General features: G+C 42.9%; 2 protein-coding genes across 2 annotated transcripts in view; one reads left to right on the forward strand and one right to left on the reverse strand.

Annotated features, from left to right (window-relative positions):
- Positions 1-66: 66 nt before the first annotated feature.
- LOC128301502 (DNA-directed RNA polymerase II subunit RPB11) lies at positions 67-749 on the reverse strand. Its single transcript, XM_053038029.1, has 3 exons — positions 567-749; positions 397-486; positions 67-277 (listed from the first exon to the last, which is right to left on the reverse strand). Exons 1-3 carry the CDS (start codon positions 617-619, stop codon positions 67-69), a joined length of 354 nt encoding a protein of 117 aa, XP_052893989.1. The 5' UTR covers positions 620-749.
- A 582-nt stretch (positions 750-1,331) lies between these two features.
- LOC128301501 (mitogen-activated protein kinase ERK-A) overlaps positions 1,332-19,817 on the forward strand; it is a 50,179-nt gene continuing 31,693 nt past the window's right edge. Inside the window, exons 1-2 of the mRNA XM_053038027.1 lie at positions 1,332-1,472; positions 2,494-3,140. Of these exons, the coding sequence (XP_052893987.1) occupies positions 2,929-3,140 (212 nt within the window). The 5' untranslated portion in view covers positions 1,332-1,472; positions 2,494-2,928. The remainder of the gene's footprint in view (positions 1,473-2,493; positions 3,141-19,817) is intronic.

The following is a 19,817-nucleotide window of genomic DNA, read 5'->3' on the forward strand; positions in this document are numbered from 1 at the left end:
CAAAACCGACGTACCATCCGCCAGTGTCTGAACAACGTGCTGAACCGATTCCAAAAGCATATCCTCTTAATCGCCACCCTCCTTCTTTTCCTTCATCGCTTCCCGGAACCGCTCCTCGAACAGGGACAGCTCGGACAGCAGATCGGTAATGGCGTTCATGAACGCTTCGTGAGGGGAATATTCCGACGTCGTTTGTATGCGCAGTACGAACTTATGCTCGAGCGGATGGGGAAGTTTGTAGCCAGCGAACAAAACATTCGGATCCTTCAGCAGCTGGCTAATGGGGGTGGGACAGGGTTTGTCCGGAAAAATGGAACAGAGAAAAAAAGGCACATATGTAAATCAAGCATGATGCTGCTTCTTCGCACGATGGCTTCGAGATGGCGTGTCACTCACTTGCGAATCATGTTTCCCAGCGTGTGATCTTCCTTGTTCACGGTGAATATAGCTGCATTCGGTACTTTCATGTCCAATTCTTTGATGATCCTGTGGGAAAGTGATGTTGTTTAGCAATTGTTGGCACAGGACGCCACAGGACCCGGTCGAACCATTCAAGAGCAACTTACTTTTTTTCTCCTTCATACAGCAGGAAAGATTCGAAGGTGGGTGGTGCGTTCATGATTGACGATAGATCTACAACGAATGTTTCACCAAATAAACGAACTAAATTCTAATAAACCTATCGTTTTTATACAGATTTCCGCCACACAAATGATATCACACCGGTCGATGTTGTTTACCGCACTGCTTTGAGGTTTCTTCTTTTTCCTGTTTGGCCGGTATGTCAAGTTGACGTTCATCAAGCAAGAAATTGTCATTTTCAGCGTGTCACCGGCAGTCGCGTGGATGACAATGCTCACATTCTTTTTATGTATATTTTCATAGGTGCCAATAGTTAGCAAATGAATGATGAGTTAGTTAGAAAGAATGATGAATGATAAATCTTGTTCACAAACACCATGTGAGATACAAATAATCTGGGAATAAATGTAATCCTTACAAATATCCTTTTCCGTTGAATAGCTGATGTTTGCCACGATCAAGTTCCAATAACGTCTACATTATATCGGAAACATAATAAATTCCATTATTTAACATCGAACAGTTGCATTTGTTGTATACAAAACAGTAAAACCAGCAATTTACAAGCAATTCTATGTAAATCTGTATGCGTCCAACGGTTCTATCAAACCTGACAGCTGCACCAAATGTCAGCATCCGTGCTGGAACTGCGCTTGGTGCTTTCGTCCTGCTGCTGCTGGTTCACAACGCAGGCAAACGCGCTCCGGTTCTTCCTCGGCTCGTAGTCGTTTTTCGTGGCCCGAATAGATCGAATGTCCTGTGGCCTCCCAGTGGCATCGGCAATCATACCGAGCAAAGGCATTCGAAGGAATGTGGAAAAGTGCAAATTATTCGTAAACAGCCTCCTCCAGAAGTTCTGGTGCGATTCGTAGTGCGTGCGGTTGGATAGCGTAAGTTAACCCCGATGGGGGCGGTGGTTCTGAGATCCTGACAGGAAAGGTCGCAAACCTGCCCACAGCAGCTTGTGTGTTCCGTTGATCGATGGATTCCGTAATCAAATCTTACGGAGAAGAACCGTCCAGTGCGCCTATTACCAAACAACGCTAAAATCACCATCAGAACCACTCCAATTGCGGGCGTAGGGAGATGTGCAGTGAACGGCCTCGGTTATTCGGTGTGTGCCTGTTAAACTAATCATATCCATCGGTTTTGCGGAGGCTCGGCTTCCATTCCGGTGCTGTGTGGTGTTTCGGTTTCGGTTGTGATCTCTGCCCTGCCTTCCATCCCGGAGGCTTGGTTGGATGTGCGTGCGAGTTGTTGCGTCTGCGGCTGCTGTCAAAGAAGGGCGTTTTTGTTTTCTTTTCTGTTCATTGTTGTTTTATCTCATGTAACACCTGCACACGGCCGAGTTTATTATTACCGTAATGAATGGTCGATTAAAAAATCGTCCCAAATCGAACGGTGGGTGATGCGTGTGCAGTGCGTCGGCAACGCGTAGTGTGCTATGTTTGTTGGTAGTGAAGCTTGGACAAATATGTAAAAAGGAAATCAAATCAAGTGTGGCTGATGCCAGCTGTTTGTTTGTGAGACGATTCCTTGTCATATACGCATCGTGTCCCATTTTCATTTCGTGCCCTGCAGCGATGTTAATAGTTTTCATGCATATGCAAATTGTTCTTCCACCCATTCCGCCACACCACGCCATTCTGTTCCGGGCCGCGGAACGGGACCAATTGCTGATCAAGTGCGAAAAAAGAAGACCGCGCGTCATTGTGGAGAATTTCTTTGACAGCGGCTGTCAGTAGTGTGTGTGTTTTTTTGTTGTTTCTTTTTTGGAGACAAAAAAACTCAAAAAAATCCCTGTCCTTCCAAGTCCTGGTGAACCAATAGTGTAAAAGATGCACCGTTAATAAACCAAAAGTGAATCAAAAATTGATTAAAAGTAATGCCATTTTTGTTTCTTCTACACAGAGTTAAAGTTGTGTTGTTCTGACGTGCGTCTTGGGGGGTATTGTGTGGTGTTTATTTGTGCGTTTATCCCCAACAGCGTGTGTGCGTGTGTGTCCGCGAGCGAGAGTGTACAGTGCGGGATAAAGCAACAGCGAACGCGCGAGTGGGGTGAATCCGGTTTGTTGTGGAGCTTTTCTGTCTAGTCGATATTCCCACTGCATCTTCTGCTTCCTGTATCGTGTTGCATGTTTCGCTGATGTGATTGAACCAAGGCGATCCGTTGTTTACATGCAGATAAGAGGGTAACTTTTACATACCCTTTCATCAAAGTAACCACAGTGCAATAGAGGAAGCGAAGTGTACGGGGACGACAGACATCTTAGCAAACGGTGCGATTGGTTAAGAATTTAAAGGTCAGTTTTTCGGTGCCGAAGACAGAGCAATCACAAGTGCACAATGGCTGAGGAGGCAAGCAGTGGAGCAGCAGCAGCTGCAGCAGCTAGTGTGGCCGGACCAGCAGCCGGTAGCACATCAGCATCGGCCGCAAACAACAACGGTGTGGTCAATACGAATCCAAACGCAGAAGTTATCCGCGGTCAGCTTTTTGAGGTTGGACCGCGATATGTCAGTTTGGCCTACATCGGCGAAGGAGCCTATGGAATGGTTGTGTAAGTATTTTTTGCCCTGTTTTTTCTTATTAACTGTTACCATAAATTTCTTGGGTTGCTTAGTACGACCCCCTTGCTTTCGTTCGTGTGGGTACGGTTTTGTTTGTAGTCTATCGCAGTGGCCGGTAAAGTCCGTCATGCAGGTTAATTAATTAAGGCTTTTTGTCGAAATCGAACGTCGATTAGTCGTGGATTGGATTTTGCGTCCGTCCTGTCGTGTGAACACTGTCGCCGCTGCTAATACACGACGGGACCGCGCCAATCAGAAAGATTTTTAAATTTATAAATTTTTAACAAAATTATTAATGTTTGGCGCATAAATTTGTTAAATTAGCATCTTTAAATGTAATGTTCATTTTATTCTGAATTTTAACTGGAGCTGGAGCTGATTTTTGAGTTGGAAAGAAGACACCCAAACTGGGATCAAACTAACCAGCAACATTCTCCTAAAGCTGTTAAAAGAAAACAGCCACATAAATAGGATAAGGATAAGTAGCTTCGGGATATAAATAACTAGCTTACCGTCCATGTACCCCGGCTTCCCGAAGGATGCAAATAGAATTCGCCTATTACGCCTATTAAAACGCACGGCCACAAACTGGGGGTATTATAGCTGGGGCTCCGTAAAGTAGCGCAACAGAAATCAATATTCCACCCATTTTCGGTATCGCCTCGCTCAACGTAGGTGTTGGCTCTTTATATCCTTCACCGTAAATGGGCGGTGAAGCATATGCCCTGGCGTATATTTCTTCGGCGAAGTTCAAACAGCTCAGCTGTACTGCTTCTCTACCACGGTACCGTAGACCACGCCACGCGTCTGCGAGGATCAAGGCATCGACCCGGAGAGGTCGGGCCCGGGTTTTTTTTCTGTAATCACCGCAACATGCGTCTTGATAACGATTCCATGCCCTTTTACCTTGTGGACATCGACCCGGGTGGAGGATGTGTCTGTCAGCGTACAGAACGCGGTTACATGCTGTTCTGTTTAACATGACGCGCATCATTGCAATTCTGAGGTTTCCGGTGTATTAGAAACAGCCGGCATGGTATGGATCGCCATACGCAAATGGAACCGAGTAGCAACGACCATCACGGCCGTCATTAGTTGCCACAATCCTGGAAGAATACAACTCGTGCTCTAAACGTCATTAATTATACCGCTACCCTGGCGGGTATTAATTCCTTGGAGAGAAAAAGCGCCCTTTTTATCCTTCTGATAGCGCGATTTTCATCATAACGAAAAAAATCAAACCATGTTTAAAAATAACAAAAAATCGCCCCAAACAGATGAATGGTTTTTTTGTTCATACACTTTTCTTTCTCCCTTTGGGGCGGGATATTGTGTGCGGATCATTACTAAAAATTCCTAGATAATGATTTTTTTGTGGAATTCATTTTCCATATAATTATACCCAACGACGAGGGATGCTGTATTCTGTTATCGTGGGAGAAAATACAAATTATAACATGAACATGATTGTATTGGGCATTAATGATTCCTCTGGTATCCTCTAAGGGGAATTAATCTGCTAAATTAAAGCATTCGTTTTATAGTTCTTCATAATAATTTGAATTTTTTAATGGGGTTTCATTCATTAGAATTTTGCATCATTTATACTAGAAAAGAGATGGGCACGTTCTCCTTAAGGGATTACATTGATCTTAAGGACTTAAACAGGGGTGTACTCAATGGAACAATTAGACACTCCGCATGCACTTTAGGTAACCTCAAAGAAGTGTTTTGAAATAAACAGAAACACCTATATATTAAAATTTAGAAAGTGCGTTCCCCTTAAATTCATATTCAAATCAACGTGCAAATGTTAACACCGCGTAAGGATGGTATGTAACGTCCAAGTACAAATATAGAAGTGTTCTCGGTAGCGCTTGGTCACGTGTTGCTTCGAACGATTCCAAACTACCCCGTCCACATCGTTTGGTCTTCGTGCATAATAATAGTACCACTAGTGTGGTACCATCGCGTAACCTAGTGCGTCAGCAGACAGGGCTCCAGGTCCTTGTGTAGTGGGGAATATTAGCAGCATCTTCTACACCCCTCCCCTGGTAACATCGATTGCTAAAGTGTGTCGGTTTCGCTGGGTTCGTTCCATTACTTCGGTACCATTAAGCTACAGGTCTATGTGGCGCGGCACGTACATGAATCATGGTGCAGCACCTGGTTCCTTTTGGTCGTGGGGAAGATTAACCCTTAAGTGTTAAGAGTATTAAGCGTACAAATATAAGGATATATAAGATACCAATTAACCTGCATCTGTAACGTGTACACAGCTGGGAAAATGAATCTTGATAGTACACTTATTCGGGTAAGACACATGTCTCCAAAATGCTTCCATTATACTTATGTATCCTGACAAGGTTTAACATACCTTTCTTTGTGTTGAGTTCAGAAGCTAAAACGTCCGGAAGGAAAGACGGGTTTTTTCACGTGCCATTCCTTCTACGGCCCCTGCCACGTAGCGTTCGTAGCTGCCTGACGTGCTTCCTCCGGGGATTACCGTGATTATGGGTCTACTCATATATTGTGCTCCCTTTGGCCCCTTTTTTATCCTGTTTTGCTGCTTGGACATTTTTGTGCTGGTGTTTGATCTTTTGACAAAACAGAACGGGCCTTGGCAGAGATAAAACAGCAAACTTCCGGTTACAGTTTGGCGATCATGTTTTCCTTCATAAATGCTAGGGCGAAGAAGGAATAGCGTCAGGAAAGGGATGGGTTTAGGATGTGCAAAGTATGCTGCTGTCAGAGAGTATTCTCTGACAACATTCTTTCCTTCTACCGGAGCTGGCCGAAATGTTATCAGCGTGTGACGGATTCGGGATGTTTGTGGCAATTGCTAAAAAGGTAAGGAAAATATGCTGAAAAATACTGCAAAAAGGAACATTTGGCGCTACTTTGCACGTAGTTATGGGCGCAATTTTGTTGCTTAATTCAAATGAGGCTGCTGACAGAAGATGATGAAATAATAATGGATAATGGAGAACGGAAGTGCCTTACTCGTAACATTTCCGTTGTTGTAGCAAAAGCGCCCTCTCTTTGGGTTCCTCATCCATCCTGACCATGGGGAGAATCCTGACCAAATCTCAGTTCACCCGCGACAGTATGGATTAGTTTGTAATGAACAAAAGCAAATGTACCTTATATCGCAGATTTCCGGTATTTAGTTACTTCCATACTTCCATTGTTAACTGAACCGATCGCCAGTAAAAAAGACTACAGGGTCTCCAATACCGTCCGTTAAAGACAAGATTTATCACAATGTCTAAAGCAAATGGGTAATGAAGAGAGAACTTTAATATAAATTCCAGAATAAACTTCCAGAATTCCAGCATAATTCTGTTGGATTTTAGAAAATTATCTGTAATTTAGCCACTAACATTACCCTCAATGATACAACTCCTAACTTTTTCTCTTCCATTTTTTCCAGAGTGTCACAGGATAATGTGAGAATATTGGAGTTTAAAATAAAGTCGCAAAATTGCCCTTTTGATAGTGGATATTTTTTGGACACAACGAACAAACGTAACAAGAACGGAACATTGCTTTCCTTCCGTACTGTCCGATGCTTGAAAGATTTCGAGGGGAAATTCACGTTCTTATCAAACTCGAGCCCCATCAAACTTATTATCTCCAATCGCGGCAGCACGCGGCACGGTTTTATTGTGGCCTCGTTGAGGATCGTTAGTCGTAGTACCTGCCTGGTAATTATGCAACGCTGATCCCAGTTTTATGCTTGCTCCGTTCCGATGGATAGCATTGAGATAGAACAGAATTTTCTTTTTTTGTGGAATGATTATGCTTTTCGGTGTAATTAAAATTCGGTCGCTCCCGATCGTGGTCGCTGTGTGAGCAACGTGCGTATCACCGATTGCGCGAATACGTGAGGACGGAAAATGATGCAATATCAGCGTTCCTGTGCGTGCAAAGTAGACATTTGCCGGTGTATTGGTATATCGTGCTTGCGTATCTATTGTGTGCGGACGCCAGTGGGCGTAAATTGTTGCGGACTGCCGAAACAGTGGATATTTTCCAGGCCACAACGCGCCATCTAATAATAGCTTTTTCGCAGTGTAACATACATATAGAAATAGAAAGAAGATGTAAGTTATATTCAGTAAAATAGGCAAACATCATGGAAGTAAACGATTTATCGGGTTGATTAAAGTGTAGGAAATAGAATGGCACTGCAAGATATTAGAATTCAATACAAAGCAACAGTTCTTTACGCTCTTTTCATCAGTCAAGCAACAAGATTCTTGTCAAACATTGCTTTAGATGGCAGCCACAAGAAGATCGTTGCCGTTCATTGTGTATGTTTTTGTACTTTGCTGAACATCCAGCAGTAAATTGCGCCGTTTGTCCATCATATTACCTGCAGCAAATAATCGTATCCTTTGGTGCAAGGAAGGAGGCCAAGCAAAAACTCCGCAAAAACTTCCAGCACCATGCGCGATGCTTTGATTACTCTTGCACAAAGCACAGAGCGAAGGCTTTGTGGCTCTGCTAAACACACCCTTAGGACGGTGTGTGTGTGGTTCGCCATCTCATCGTGGTGTCGACTCTGACGTCAAGATGTTCACGTTTCGGTGCGTTTCTAGCGGACAAATGGAGTACGCTCACGGAACACAGCGGCGGATCACTAGTAACGTGGTATGCGGGGTGTGTGTGCGGATGGTGTAGGCGGATGGGCTCGATTGTGTGGGCTCGAAGGCAAGAACAGAACAAAAAAAAACCTGTGTCCCATTTGTGCTGATACGCAAAGGACTACCCGTGACATGCACGCATCATGCAACATGATTTCATGTCGACAGTGAAGTCCTTGGACGGTTTTGTGCTGCGCGATGAAGGTTTTGAGGAAAAAAGATCCCCGCAGTATTTGCATTGATATACGCTCTTTGGTCGGTTTTGATAGCAGTTTTGTTGTGCCTGGTTGTTTCAAGGGCAGTTGTTGGGCTTCAGGTTTTACCTTCTGCGATGAACGAAACGACTGTTTGCTACCCCATTCGTTATCAATGGGGAAGAATATCAAGTTGTTGCACAATAACACCCATTTTTTCATATTGCGTACTTGCGTGAAAGCTGGTTGCTTGCGTGAAACGAAGTGCGGGTTGTGTACGCGAAGTGATGGAAATATGTAATGATGAATACACCACTTTCATTAATTGTGCATTTCTTTCTCAATCCTGGTCACGGCACCAAAGGTCAATTTGCAGGAAGTGCACGAAGGAAACAATTTATAATTTCCCATTTGTTCCGTGTTCCGTGCATTGCTTAACAAACATTGTTTATTTGTGTATTTGGAGAGTTAAAAACAACTTACCCGACTCTAACAACTGCTCAAGAAACTCAACGTACTACAATCGTTCCGTTCGGGATTCCCTTAAATTAGCGAAAGAAGAAGATTCGCAGACCAATAAAATCTACTTTGCATTTGTAATTGCATATTTTATGGCGCAATGAAGCGGAGACATAATTGATGGTTTTTAATTGTTTAAGTATTTTTAGTAATATCTAATGTGAACTCGCCTAGGTGGAATTAATTTCTGCGGAACCGTTCCTCTTTCATTCCGTAGAGCACCAAAAAGTGATGAGTAAAAGCCGTCCATTTATCAATGCATGTCAATTGGCGCGAGAGTGTGGAACGTATCTTATCGCACGCCCAGCACCCACAACCGCTTCGCACCTTTTTCCTTCGATTTTGAAGCCCTCGCTGTTTGAAGTGTTGTTTCTAACCGACTTGACCGTGTTGTGTGTTGACAAATCGTTCAACCTTTTCTTATGGCTACAAACATTGAACCACTCCTATCGCATTGCTGTCGTCGTCGTCGTCGTCGTCGTCTGCCGGCTGGTAACGTGCTCTTATCACCATGGACAGCATTAGCCCAGTTTGCACTGGAAACTCACCCGATATCGGTGTTCAGCATGAGCAACGAACGCTTCCGCCTGTATCTGGCTGTCGTAGGAAAATAAATAGAAAATTGACGTTTTCAATCAACGGAAGCACCGTCGTCTTCGTCATCGCTGTGACTATTCGCTGATGGGAAGAGCTGCTTGGCATAATATATCGCCGGGATATGTGGGATGAAGATTGGTTTCGCTTTTAATCTCTTTGTCGCGCCCCATCGTGGTACGTAACAATAAACCCATCATCATGAACATCGTCGGTGTCGTCGCCGACCAATCGTGTCCTCCGCTTTCACGGTTTTTTTGCTAAAGCTTGGCGCGTAAAAAGGCAGTGTTTAAATTTTCTTTAATTCAATTTTCCATCCCAAGAGTAAACTGTTTTTTAACAAAAAAAAAAAAAACATGGGTGGAGAAAAATGTGCTCTGTGAAGCGAAGAATTTTTTTACCAAAATTCTTTCCAGGCGGAAATTTTGTGACGTCTGACGCTAGAGGCGAAAATGCGTGAGGCAGCCAAGTTTGTGAAATGATATTTTGATTGGAATTTTTTTATTTACACCAATTACTCCAAGTGGTATTTATGAAAATGGAGCTTCGCGTGCAAGTATTCACACCAGAGCAATACTTTTCCTGTGTCTCACGTCATTATCTCAGGGGCTTATGCTATTTTCGAATTTTATTGGTTTAAATACCTCTGACAATTTATGGATCGTTGGACGAGGCTGGCGCGGGACAAAGCTTGGTAGGAAAATCAAAGCAGAGAAGTTATACTTCAGCCCGAACACGCGAAACAACGATTGTATGCGCTTAAATGAACAATAACAGAACCTGTCATGTGCAAAAAAGGCTCAATTGAAGGAAGGTAAGCTTGGTTAGGAATACTGTGGTCTGTGTTGCCACAATGTTTTATGCATCTTTTCGAGTGATGTTTACTGCCTCGCGCGGGAAGCATATTTTATTGTGCCCAAACAGTTCCCATGCAATCCCATCGTGAGGATTTTCTTCATCAGTCTGTAATATTGTTGCAAAACATTATTTTCCAGTCTGATTCAGTTTGTACCATTCTATTTTGAATATACCTTTTGTCTGATGAACACCACTTTTCATGGGGACGTGCATTGTATTAAAAAGGGGCGAAATAAGTTTTAGTCCACAGGATTTTTGTTTATTTAATCAAATTTTGCATTCCGTTTTACTTTCTTTCCAAACAATCTCTATAAATGTTTAGTGCTAATTTGAATCAGACTGTTAGTTTTATTGAGATCAATTTTATGGCTTCTGGAATTGTTTTGAAACTTTAAGGTTTCTTCATATACGTAGTTTTTTTAACATAAGGTGCTTAGGATATAAGGGATTATCCTGCAATGTACTGAGTGTTCAGTAAGTTTGAATGCACTTTCAAAACATGATTAAAAATAGTTTGATAATATTTTCCGTTTCTGTTCTTTGCTATTCAAATCTATGTTCATATAGAACCTATACCTATCTTAAAAATACGGCAGCCAGTCCTTCGTAATTACATGGGATTTACATGGGAATTTTGGTCGAATTTTGAGAATTACCGTCTTGAGCAGATCGCGGAGAATCGACATCATGCATAACCAAACAAAAAGTCGGCAGGGTTAAAATCTGGGGAACTGGTAATGTGTTGTGTTGTCCAAGAAGTCGGTTATATAATTCTGGGACATACATTCTCGTGCATTCTGTCTTGCTGGAACACGAAGTGTAACAACCTGCACCATAAACCAAGGTAAACTAATTCAATGCACCATAAACGTCGCGTTAAATAAAATTCCTTTCCAAAAATACCAATAGAAGTGTTGTGCCACCCAAATCATCACGGACGATGCATATCAAGCGAGGAAAATCTGCGCTTGCTATATCCTTATCAGTACGAATCCCTCCAAAAGAACAACTGACAGAAAGTCAGACAACTTGCACATTTTAAAGCGAGTAATTTGAATGTGGCGCATGGTTGACGATACAGTTTTTTTCGAACTTATTGAACACCCTGTATATGTTCTGTAATATGCTATACCAACACAGATTTTATCAGCTTTTTGTATTTTATATGCAAATGTATGTATTTTTTCTGTTCGCATTGTGTTGGAATGCTCGAATAACTTATTATCGTGAATCAGTTAATAGTATAAGTAACTATCTACTGCTAACAAGGATCCCCACTGTATGTTGACATTCTTTGTCAACATGTCAAGCCTGTAATGATACACGAGCGTTTTAAAGTTAAACGAGTGTTTAATTTTATTGGCCCGAGGTGATAAATTCATTCTAACTGTCGAATATGTTACCATGTGCAGCACATCTACCCCATATTTTGGATTGATTGATCGGTGGGAGGTTAACTTCAACGTCCAAAGACGACACCTCCATCTTCTTGCTTCGTTGCGTATGTAAATTTATACTTTTTCCATCGCATCCTTCCGAGAAGGCGTGAAGGTTTGCCGGCTGTAATTTCTGCGTACTAATTACATGCTAATCATTTAAAGCAACCGTCTGCAGTAGATTTACACTCTGCAGAGGAAGACACAGAAGCTTGCATGATGGTAAATAAAAAAAGGGGAGGAAAAGCTGTTTGATATCAATTAATTCAGTAGATTGGCTCTGGTGTAGAGATCACCGGCTTGAATCTAAAGATGCTTATGTCTCAGTGTAAAAGGTACAGTTGCTGCTTCCATGTTGTGACAGTGGCAAACCTAAATAAATGCTGTGGGTTTAATGGTTCAGAATATATTTACAAACTCATGGTGGGAAAATAGAGCTTTAGACATTCGCTGTGACTTTTTTTAATTCACAAACGTAAAGAAGCACGGGTAACTCTCAAAAGATCCGCTTCCTAGTGTATCCAAATCATAAATAAGATAACAGTTCCTAGTTCAGGCCTTTCATGTTGAACGTTGGCTTTGTCGAACCAACGCTGTTTCGGGCGCAAGCCATCAACAAGTTCTAGAAAGACAATTTTGTACTAACATTACCGCGAATGTGCGTAATGTAGAATATATTCATTTAGTCCACCGCGACGCCATTGCAGCTCGTGGATTCAATTACACTAATGTCATTACACGGGATACGATCCAATAGCCGCTGTTTAATGTTTTATCTCACTGTTCCGCTTGCTCTGCCCGATACACGGCGTAGGTTCTTCAGGCCGCAATCATCCCCGAACGGCTGACGTTGATGTTGTATTGATTCGTGCACATCGGCGAACGGTAATCGTTCGATCATTGTGGATTTAAGCCGGTAGGGCCTTCGTGCCGTAGGTGATTAATCATCTCACGCGCCCTGTCACGGTACATCAGTGTCGTTCATTTATGTGGCTCATAATTTATCAATAGAAAACACACACACACTCACGGACACACAGGCATAACGATAATAAATTCGTCGAAGCTTAGGTATTGAAATGCGAAATATGTCAGAAAGTAACATTACGCTTGCGCTGCTATTTTTCTGATAACAGTACTTTTTTGTTGTATTGTTGGTAGCATGATCAGGTCATACATCTCACATGGGGATGCATGTAATTAGGGTACGTTTTCGAAAACTGAATAGTGACTATCCGTTGAATGAGATCACTATCATTTTCCTTTGTAGGTTTCGTATGTATATCACATGCCTTTTTGCTTAAAGTTAACATTTATCCTTTTAGATATTTGTTTCGGAGTTTCTATTGTCCACAAATGGCGCTTTATGCGTTCTAATCAGTGAACATTCTGTGCTCCCCGTTCTTCGTGGATTGTGGATTTCGTGCGCTCGCAATTATTGGATAATCTGCGATGGACTAACGCTTGCACTTCAAAGGAGATATAACAAACTTCACTGATTTTACATGCGAGTACCCTGCCACCTAGAGGAGAACCCGGCAGTGTTTTGTATCTATCCCGCTATGCACAGCCAAAATTTGACAACGTTATCATTTAATTTGTAACGATCACTACCAAAACAGCGAATAAGAGGTAGAAGAAGAACATTGTACCAGGATGAATCTTGTTCTGTGAAACTGTTTGTCAGGACCAATCGAATCTGGCCGGCAGGCAATCGGCCGGAAGAAGCGACTTGTCAACATTACTTCGGAAATGGTTAATTCAACGTTTTAACGAAGGCCAATCCCCAACCCTCTAACTCCCACTCGGAAGCTGGGGATGTTATGTTTCGGACACTTTGTGCTGTTGGACGCTGACACAGGTTACATTTAAAATAACTTATCTTGTAACGCAACACTTTACACGACCATCCCGATTCGCAGCCCAAGCGGGAATCGAGCGATCGCTCCCGGCGTCCTGACAAGTGATGTGCTCAAAGATTCGCTCAAAGATTTAACTCATTCACTGAGAATTAAATCATTGAAAGCATTTTTTATTTAAATCTTCACGGCGTCCTTCAATTCGCGAATTAAATCATGAGTAAACTATTGTGTGAGTTAATTCGCATTTAAACTCCTCATGGCTACCTTCAACTCAAGCGACAGCACTTCAAGAGCAATTGCTAGATTAAGACAAAAAAAAAAACTACGCTTAGTTTGTCATTCATTGCATTGACGCAATGTTAGCCTTCGATTGCGTATTTTGTCCAGGAATAACGACAAGTTCCACTTCAATTAATTAAAATTGACGGAATCCTTTAAGGATAAATTAATCCTTTGTTGCTCAGGCTTATGGTACGCTTAACAGCTTTTGTTGGCTTATTTTTTATTTATTTTCCACGCCTCCATTTGGTGAACCTTGCAACTGAGTTTTGCATATTATTCCTGAACCCATGCGCTATGATTAACTATGTTCATTTATCGTGCCCTTGTACGTAAAAGATTGATGGACGCGGGTGATGAAATTTTAATTCAACTTTTTCTTCAAAAACGCCATTCCACCACCCGTGTGATCATCATCGGGCTAAAACTGGGGCTTATTTACATCGACACCCTCCGACCTGTCCCTTTCGTCCCACCGCATCCCAGAAGCGTTTAGCGCTTTTTACGATAAATGCTACCATTTAGATGCGCACGCTTAGACAACAGGGACAATCCGCAACGTTATTGGATCGTAGCAACAAAAAAAACAACGAAATGTTCATTTTGTCCTGTCTGTGGTGGCCACATCCTGCTTGCACGGCCTGCTGCCCGTCCACGGGCACTCCTTTATGATCGTTTCCCTTCACAAGCACGGCTGGGACGCACGGTGCGCGGTGTCAGGTCTAGGTTATTTTTAGGCACCCATTTCCGGTGGAAAGTTTAAGTGAGCGGGATGAAATGGCAGGCTCAGACCCCGGGATCGGGTTCTGAAAACCGCGCCAGCACTAAACGCGACCGGACGCGATGAAATGAGATAACGAACGACAAACTGTTATGACCTTTCTTCTTTCATCATTTTTGTGTTGTTTTATTTTCCCTCCATTGTCACACATACAAGCATGGTGGTGTGCGGGTGTATGTGCTCGTTTCATTAAATGAAGACCAATCCCTTGGACTGGTTTTAGTAAGAGGAGGGTTTTTTTTTTGACGGAGGATGATGACTTAGGTGGTCGAGGACAATTCTTTTCGAACGGACGCAATAAAGGATTCCGTTTTCCTCCTGTGAGCTAAATTCAAACAGACGCTTGAAGGATGCGGTGAAGTGGAAAGTATCCTCCGAAAAAGAACCCTGGACAGTGGGATAAAGATCCTTTTTTTATGCGGGGGGTGATAGGGACCAGGAGGACCCTACTTTATGGATGGGCTTTGGCAAATTGATGCTAACATAATTGTCGTTGTCTCACACCTACCGGCCGGGTCGAAAGTGTGACGTCCATGCTGGGTTGTGTAGGTGTGTACGCTCGCATCAGACAGTGTGTTGTTTGGTCCCCTCCGCATCCTGGCTGCCGTTTCCTTCCCCCCAACACACCTGTCATAATTGCGATCCAAGAGACGTTTCACCTGTTGAGTGGAAAATGTGTTACCAAACGACCCGTTGCGAGACGCAACAGACGGTGCTAACTTTTCCTACGCTGTGGATTGAAAAGTGTATCGAAATAAAGCTTTCAACGAAAACCACACCGAGGTTAATTTAGTGAAGAATTACAAAAATAGCCTCATTGTATGCAATCAGTACTACAAAATGTATTTTTATTCTGTGTGACGGAAGACGCACATAACAGAACGATGACTACTGACGCTTTTAGAACCCTCAACGTAGCATAAAAGTGTTATGTTTCATGTAACGAAATTAGACTTGCGTTGAACGCTAACTTGTCAACGCACGCTGCCGTAGTTGCGCTTAGAATGCCTCCCATCGTTGGTGTCCCATTAAATGGTTGGGCGGGTGTGCTAGCTGTGCCGTGGATTGACGTAACAGCAATTAATTTAACGCGCACACCATCGTCCATGTTGATGTCCTTCTGCTTCATAATGCCGGGATGACACCTAGTACACCGTACCGTGTGTCAGATACGGCTTTTGCGCACATCCTTGCTGCTAAAATTTTCCGCGAATCAGCTTAGCGCGGATGATTGGCCCCTGGGAGAAGGGGACGCATCTCAGTGTTTTTCATCGGTAAGCGGGTCGCACTGCCGGCGGGTAGGTTGTCTGTTTTCGCGCTCCGTACATCCAGCGGTAGTATCGTTTCATCCTGCTCGTCCTGATCCAAACTGGCGGTAACATTGCTTCCGTTGTTTTTCTTCGCTCCGGCGTGTAAAGCTTTCCTTGCGCTTATGAGAATTTCTATTTCCCGCCTCGAAGCCCCACGGTGGGGCATATTGATAGGTGTATTGTTTGTGGCGCTTCCCTCAGCAGGTTTGCAGGGTCGACCCTGGAGGGGAATAGAACGAAAATAAACAACATAAACCACCAATCCCTGTAGCGCAATTTATCTCCAATGGTAACACACATACACAAAAAAGTGAATCCTCCAAGCGAAACTGATGCTGCTAAAGTTAGTAGCCGTGCATGGAAAAGGTGTATGTGATTTTTTTGTTTCGGTACATTTTTTCGTGCGCAATTTGCGTAGCTGATAGGATTTTATCGTGCATCTCGCGCGCGTACATGATTAATTCATTTGCCAGGCGCTCAGATTTACTTTGTCTGTGTTTGCTCGTGAATACCCTGGAGACATCTTCACAGATGAAGGCTGCTCATGCGAAATTCCGCGAGAAAAAAGGATAATTGAAATAATTGCAAATTATGTTTACTGTTGATAAGGTGCCGAGTATATTGCGCTAATGTGCTAAACGTTAATGGCCTTAACATTGGAGCTTATATAGTTAAGTTTCTATAAGCTGCACGTTGAAGGGCCCGCCCGCTATCGGAAACCGTCCACGTATCGCAGAAGGTCTTTAATTATACTCTGTAAACGCAACCATCACGAGCTGTCATTGACAGACACCCAAATAATTCTACCATAGAGAAACTTTGTAGTGCAAGTATCATATAAAGCTCTGAGAATGTGATATTTGGGAATACTAGAACCTTCTTCTTCTTTATCGGGAATACAACCTCAAGAGGTTTAGGCCTGCCATTTCTGGCATTTTTTGATTTTATTTATCTGTAGCCGGATAATCAGTCCTGCGTATGGAGGATTGATCGGGATGGGATCTTGATTGAGTCCCTGTCATGTGAAGACCGGTGCCGCTATAAATACCCTGAACTAGCAACTTTGTGAAATATAAAATGTTTGGAAAATGAAGAGATTGTCATAATTGTTTAACTAAGATAAACTTGCATAACTTGCCATCTTAATAGGGGTGATACCTTAGGAAGGCTTCTCTGCTATAAGACCTAAGGAAGACTTCTAGCAATATAATCACAAATCAAAAAAGATCCCAATTATGGAAGATCCTATGGTATCAATAAAAACATTGTTTTATATAATAAAATAACTTCATTCACAGCAATACGGTATGGTCGTTGTTGTTGAGTACAAAAATAATAATTGCTTCATTCAGAGTTGAAACTACACAAAACCACCATACGAGGATAAATGACTTGGAATGTGCTTAAAAATGCACCTTCTCTAAGAACTCATTGCAGTACCACTTAGTATTAATTAGTAGGAAATATGTTTGTGATGTCATGCAAAGGCCACCGCACAACCAGTTGGTTGTGTTTATTGACCATATTTCAACAGCTACGTTTGCCAAATCACTGCCATTTGCATTAACATTCACCATTACTGCTAACGATCGCCAACTTACATTTTTTTTCCTCCCGTGTGCGTAAGATCCTAATCTTCCATCAAAACCCTCTGGGAAAAGTGCGTCGAGCATTTTACCGATTGCTTGCTAACCGCTCCAGCAGAGGTTAGTTTACTTGGCTGTTGTGCTGGTTAATTAAATTTTGATTAGCATTTCCCCTGGGTGAACCTGCCTTGATGATCGGGGTTGCTGGCAGTGTTGCGTCGTATTGAGAAACCTTAAACGCCGGATATCTGCCCCATTGCGTGCATTGCAAATGCGTCGTTACCGTGCGCCGCCCTCCTCCTCCTCTTCCTCCGGCGGAGGTCAATCTCGCAGGGTGAGCTTTGCTCACGCACAACGCAGACGCTTTTAGATGGCATAGATTTGTGGTTAGAGTTGTCCGCATCGGCTAATGATCTAATTCGAACACAATTTTCAAACCCGGGTAGATTGAAAATCTCACAAAACGGATTTTGCTAATTTAAATTGTTAGTCCGATGTACTGCTCGGGTAGCGAGATGTGTCTGACGTATACGGGATGAATGTGTAAGGAATTTCCAGTTTAGCAAAGAACTGGATTAAATTGTTTTGTGGCAATGTTGAACATTTTTGCAATCATCTTCTACGATTGCAGAGAGTTTTCCGAACAAATCTCTGATGTAATGGCATTTTGCAATGGAGGGGATCATACCAATATTGTTGTTGAATTTAATGTTGTTCCCTTCTCTCTTCACGGCGGAAAACAATATTGCGTGTTATCGTCCTTACGATTATAATAAATCAATGAAAATCGACCCCCAAAATCAGGATGTTATTTCAACGTTCAACGAATTTTCATAGTTCTACGCAATAGCATCTCCAGCTCATCAACCAAAGCGCCAGATTAGCTTGAATCGATCGTACGAACCTTCCTCAAGCTTTCCCAAAATCGTTCAATAAATCCTAATCAGCAGCAAGCTGGCATGCGGCGGTATAAAATAAAGGTATCGCTACTGGGTACCCTACGGAATCGTTCGTAGTTCTCTTCATCCAATCCCTGCAGGAGCAGTTGGCACGGACGAAAATTGAACAAATTCAATTGAAGTAACGCTTGGCTTTTCTTCTGCAACTTGTTCGAAACACTCGACACTTGGGAAACATTTCCTGGATGGGCAACAAACGTGACGGACGCGTCTTGTAAGGACGTCGGGGGATGAACACATCTTCGGTCGAGTCGAAATTGGAATTCGTTTGATGGCTTTTACCTACCCCGCCAGTGTACAACGCCCGTATCTGAGCGTTATAAATCCGTGAGCAACACGAATCTGATTATAAAGTTCAATGTTCGTCCGCTGGTTCTGGATGGGGAACAAGCACAAAACTCAACCCAACATGTTACCGCCCGACACGCGACGAAACACGGCACAGGAAGTCGTGAAACTCGGACGCTTCAGATCGCTCCCTCCCACAACACATTTGTCGTAGTGCGACAATGTCTCTTATCGAGCTGATTTAGATCAGTAGAGTTTGGTTTAGTGGCTTATTAATAGCCGTGATTTTGGTTTGTTTAATTCACTGCCATTCGATTGACGTCCGATGGTGGTGGCCCATCGGTGACGTATGGAGCTCTATGGACGGATTTGTGGTTTGGCTGTGGATGTAAGCTAATCTTTTGCCGGATGCCGGATTTGGCGTTGCTTTACTTGCGTTTATTTTATTTTTGGCCACACCACTTCAGCACACAGGAGTGGAGCACTTTTATTTACATTGATTTGGAAGCCTGATTGAATTTCCTTCAGTGGAGCTTTAGTTGGGCTTTTTTTTTATTTTCGATTCCTCCAAAAAACCGCGACATCAGGGACGTAACACTCTGCACGCTTTCTCGCTCTCTCACACTCCTTATCCAAAGTATTCCTTCGTGAGGCGTACCAATACGCCGATGAAGCCTGCCAACTGCCAAAAGACGTCTGCAGCTTGCCGGGTTTTAGTCCCCGGCGTGGAGCGGTTATTTGATGTGACTTCCTTCGGTTTCGGGTCTCCTGCACACTGCTTTCAGTTAGATGCCTCGTAAAGAAGCAGCAAGATGTCTTACCAATTGTGGAAGACATTTTTTTTAATGCTCGAAACAACAAGCCACCATGAGGCTGTTGTCGATTTTTTGAACGCTCGTTTGCTAAGATAAGGAAAACGACATGCTTCACGAATGATATCAATAAGAGAGAAAAAGAGAGAGAGAGAGAGAGAGAGAGAGAGAGAGAGCAAATGCGATACGACAAAGAAAAGGTAGCATTATTTTATTCGGTGTGATTTGGTTATTGCTCCAACGGAAAGGAAGTTGATTTGAAATTGGTTTAGGGACGAAATTTGCTTACGGTGGTTTTCACAATTTCTTTGGAGCAGCTTTTGGTTCGTCCAAATCTGTTCGCTGTTATTATGCCTACGGAAACATTAGGTGCTGAGCCACTCATAAACAACAGGTTCGTTTTCTGCCACCGAAATTCATGTTTAGCGGATGCTCCTCGTTGTGTAATAGCTGGCCATCTTGAACAGGGCGAAAAGGATCATGTGTGTTCCCTGTTTAACACATCACGCAAATATTGGATAGCTAATTCAGCAATATCGG

Source organism: Anopheles moucheti, chromosome 3 (assembly GCF_943734755.1).
Source record: "Anopheles moucheti chromosome 3, idAnoMoucSN_F20_07, whole genome shotgun sequence".
NCBI lineage: Eukaryota > Metazoa > Arthropoda > Insecta > Diptera > Culicidae > Anopheles > Anopheles moucheti.

Excerpts from the sequence above, each read along its gene's own strand:
- LOC128301502 (XM_053038029.1), bottom strand. The coding sequence starts at position 619 with ATGAACGCACCACCCACCTTCGAATCTTTCCTGCTGTATGAAGGAGAA. Across the intron at positions 487-566 it reads CTGTATGAAGGAGAAAAAAA|GATCATCAAAGAATTGGACA; the intron begins GTAAGTTGCTCT and ends ACTTTCCCACAG. Across the intron at positions 278-396 it reads CTGGGAAACATGATTCGCAA|CCAGCTGCTGAAGGATCCGA; the intron begins GTGAGTGACACG and ends CACCCCCATTAG.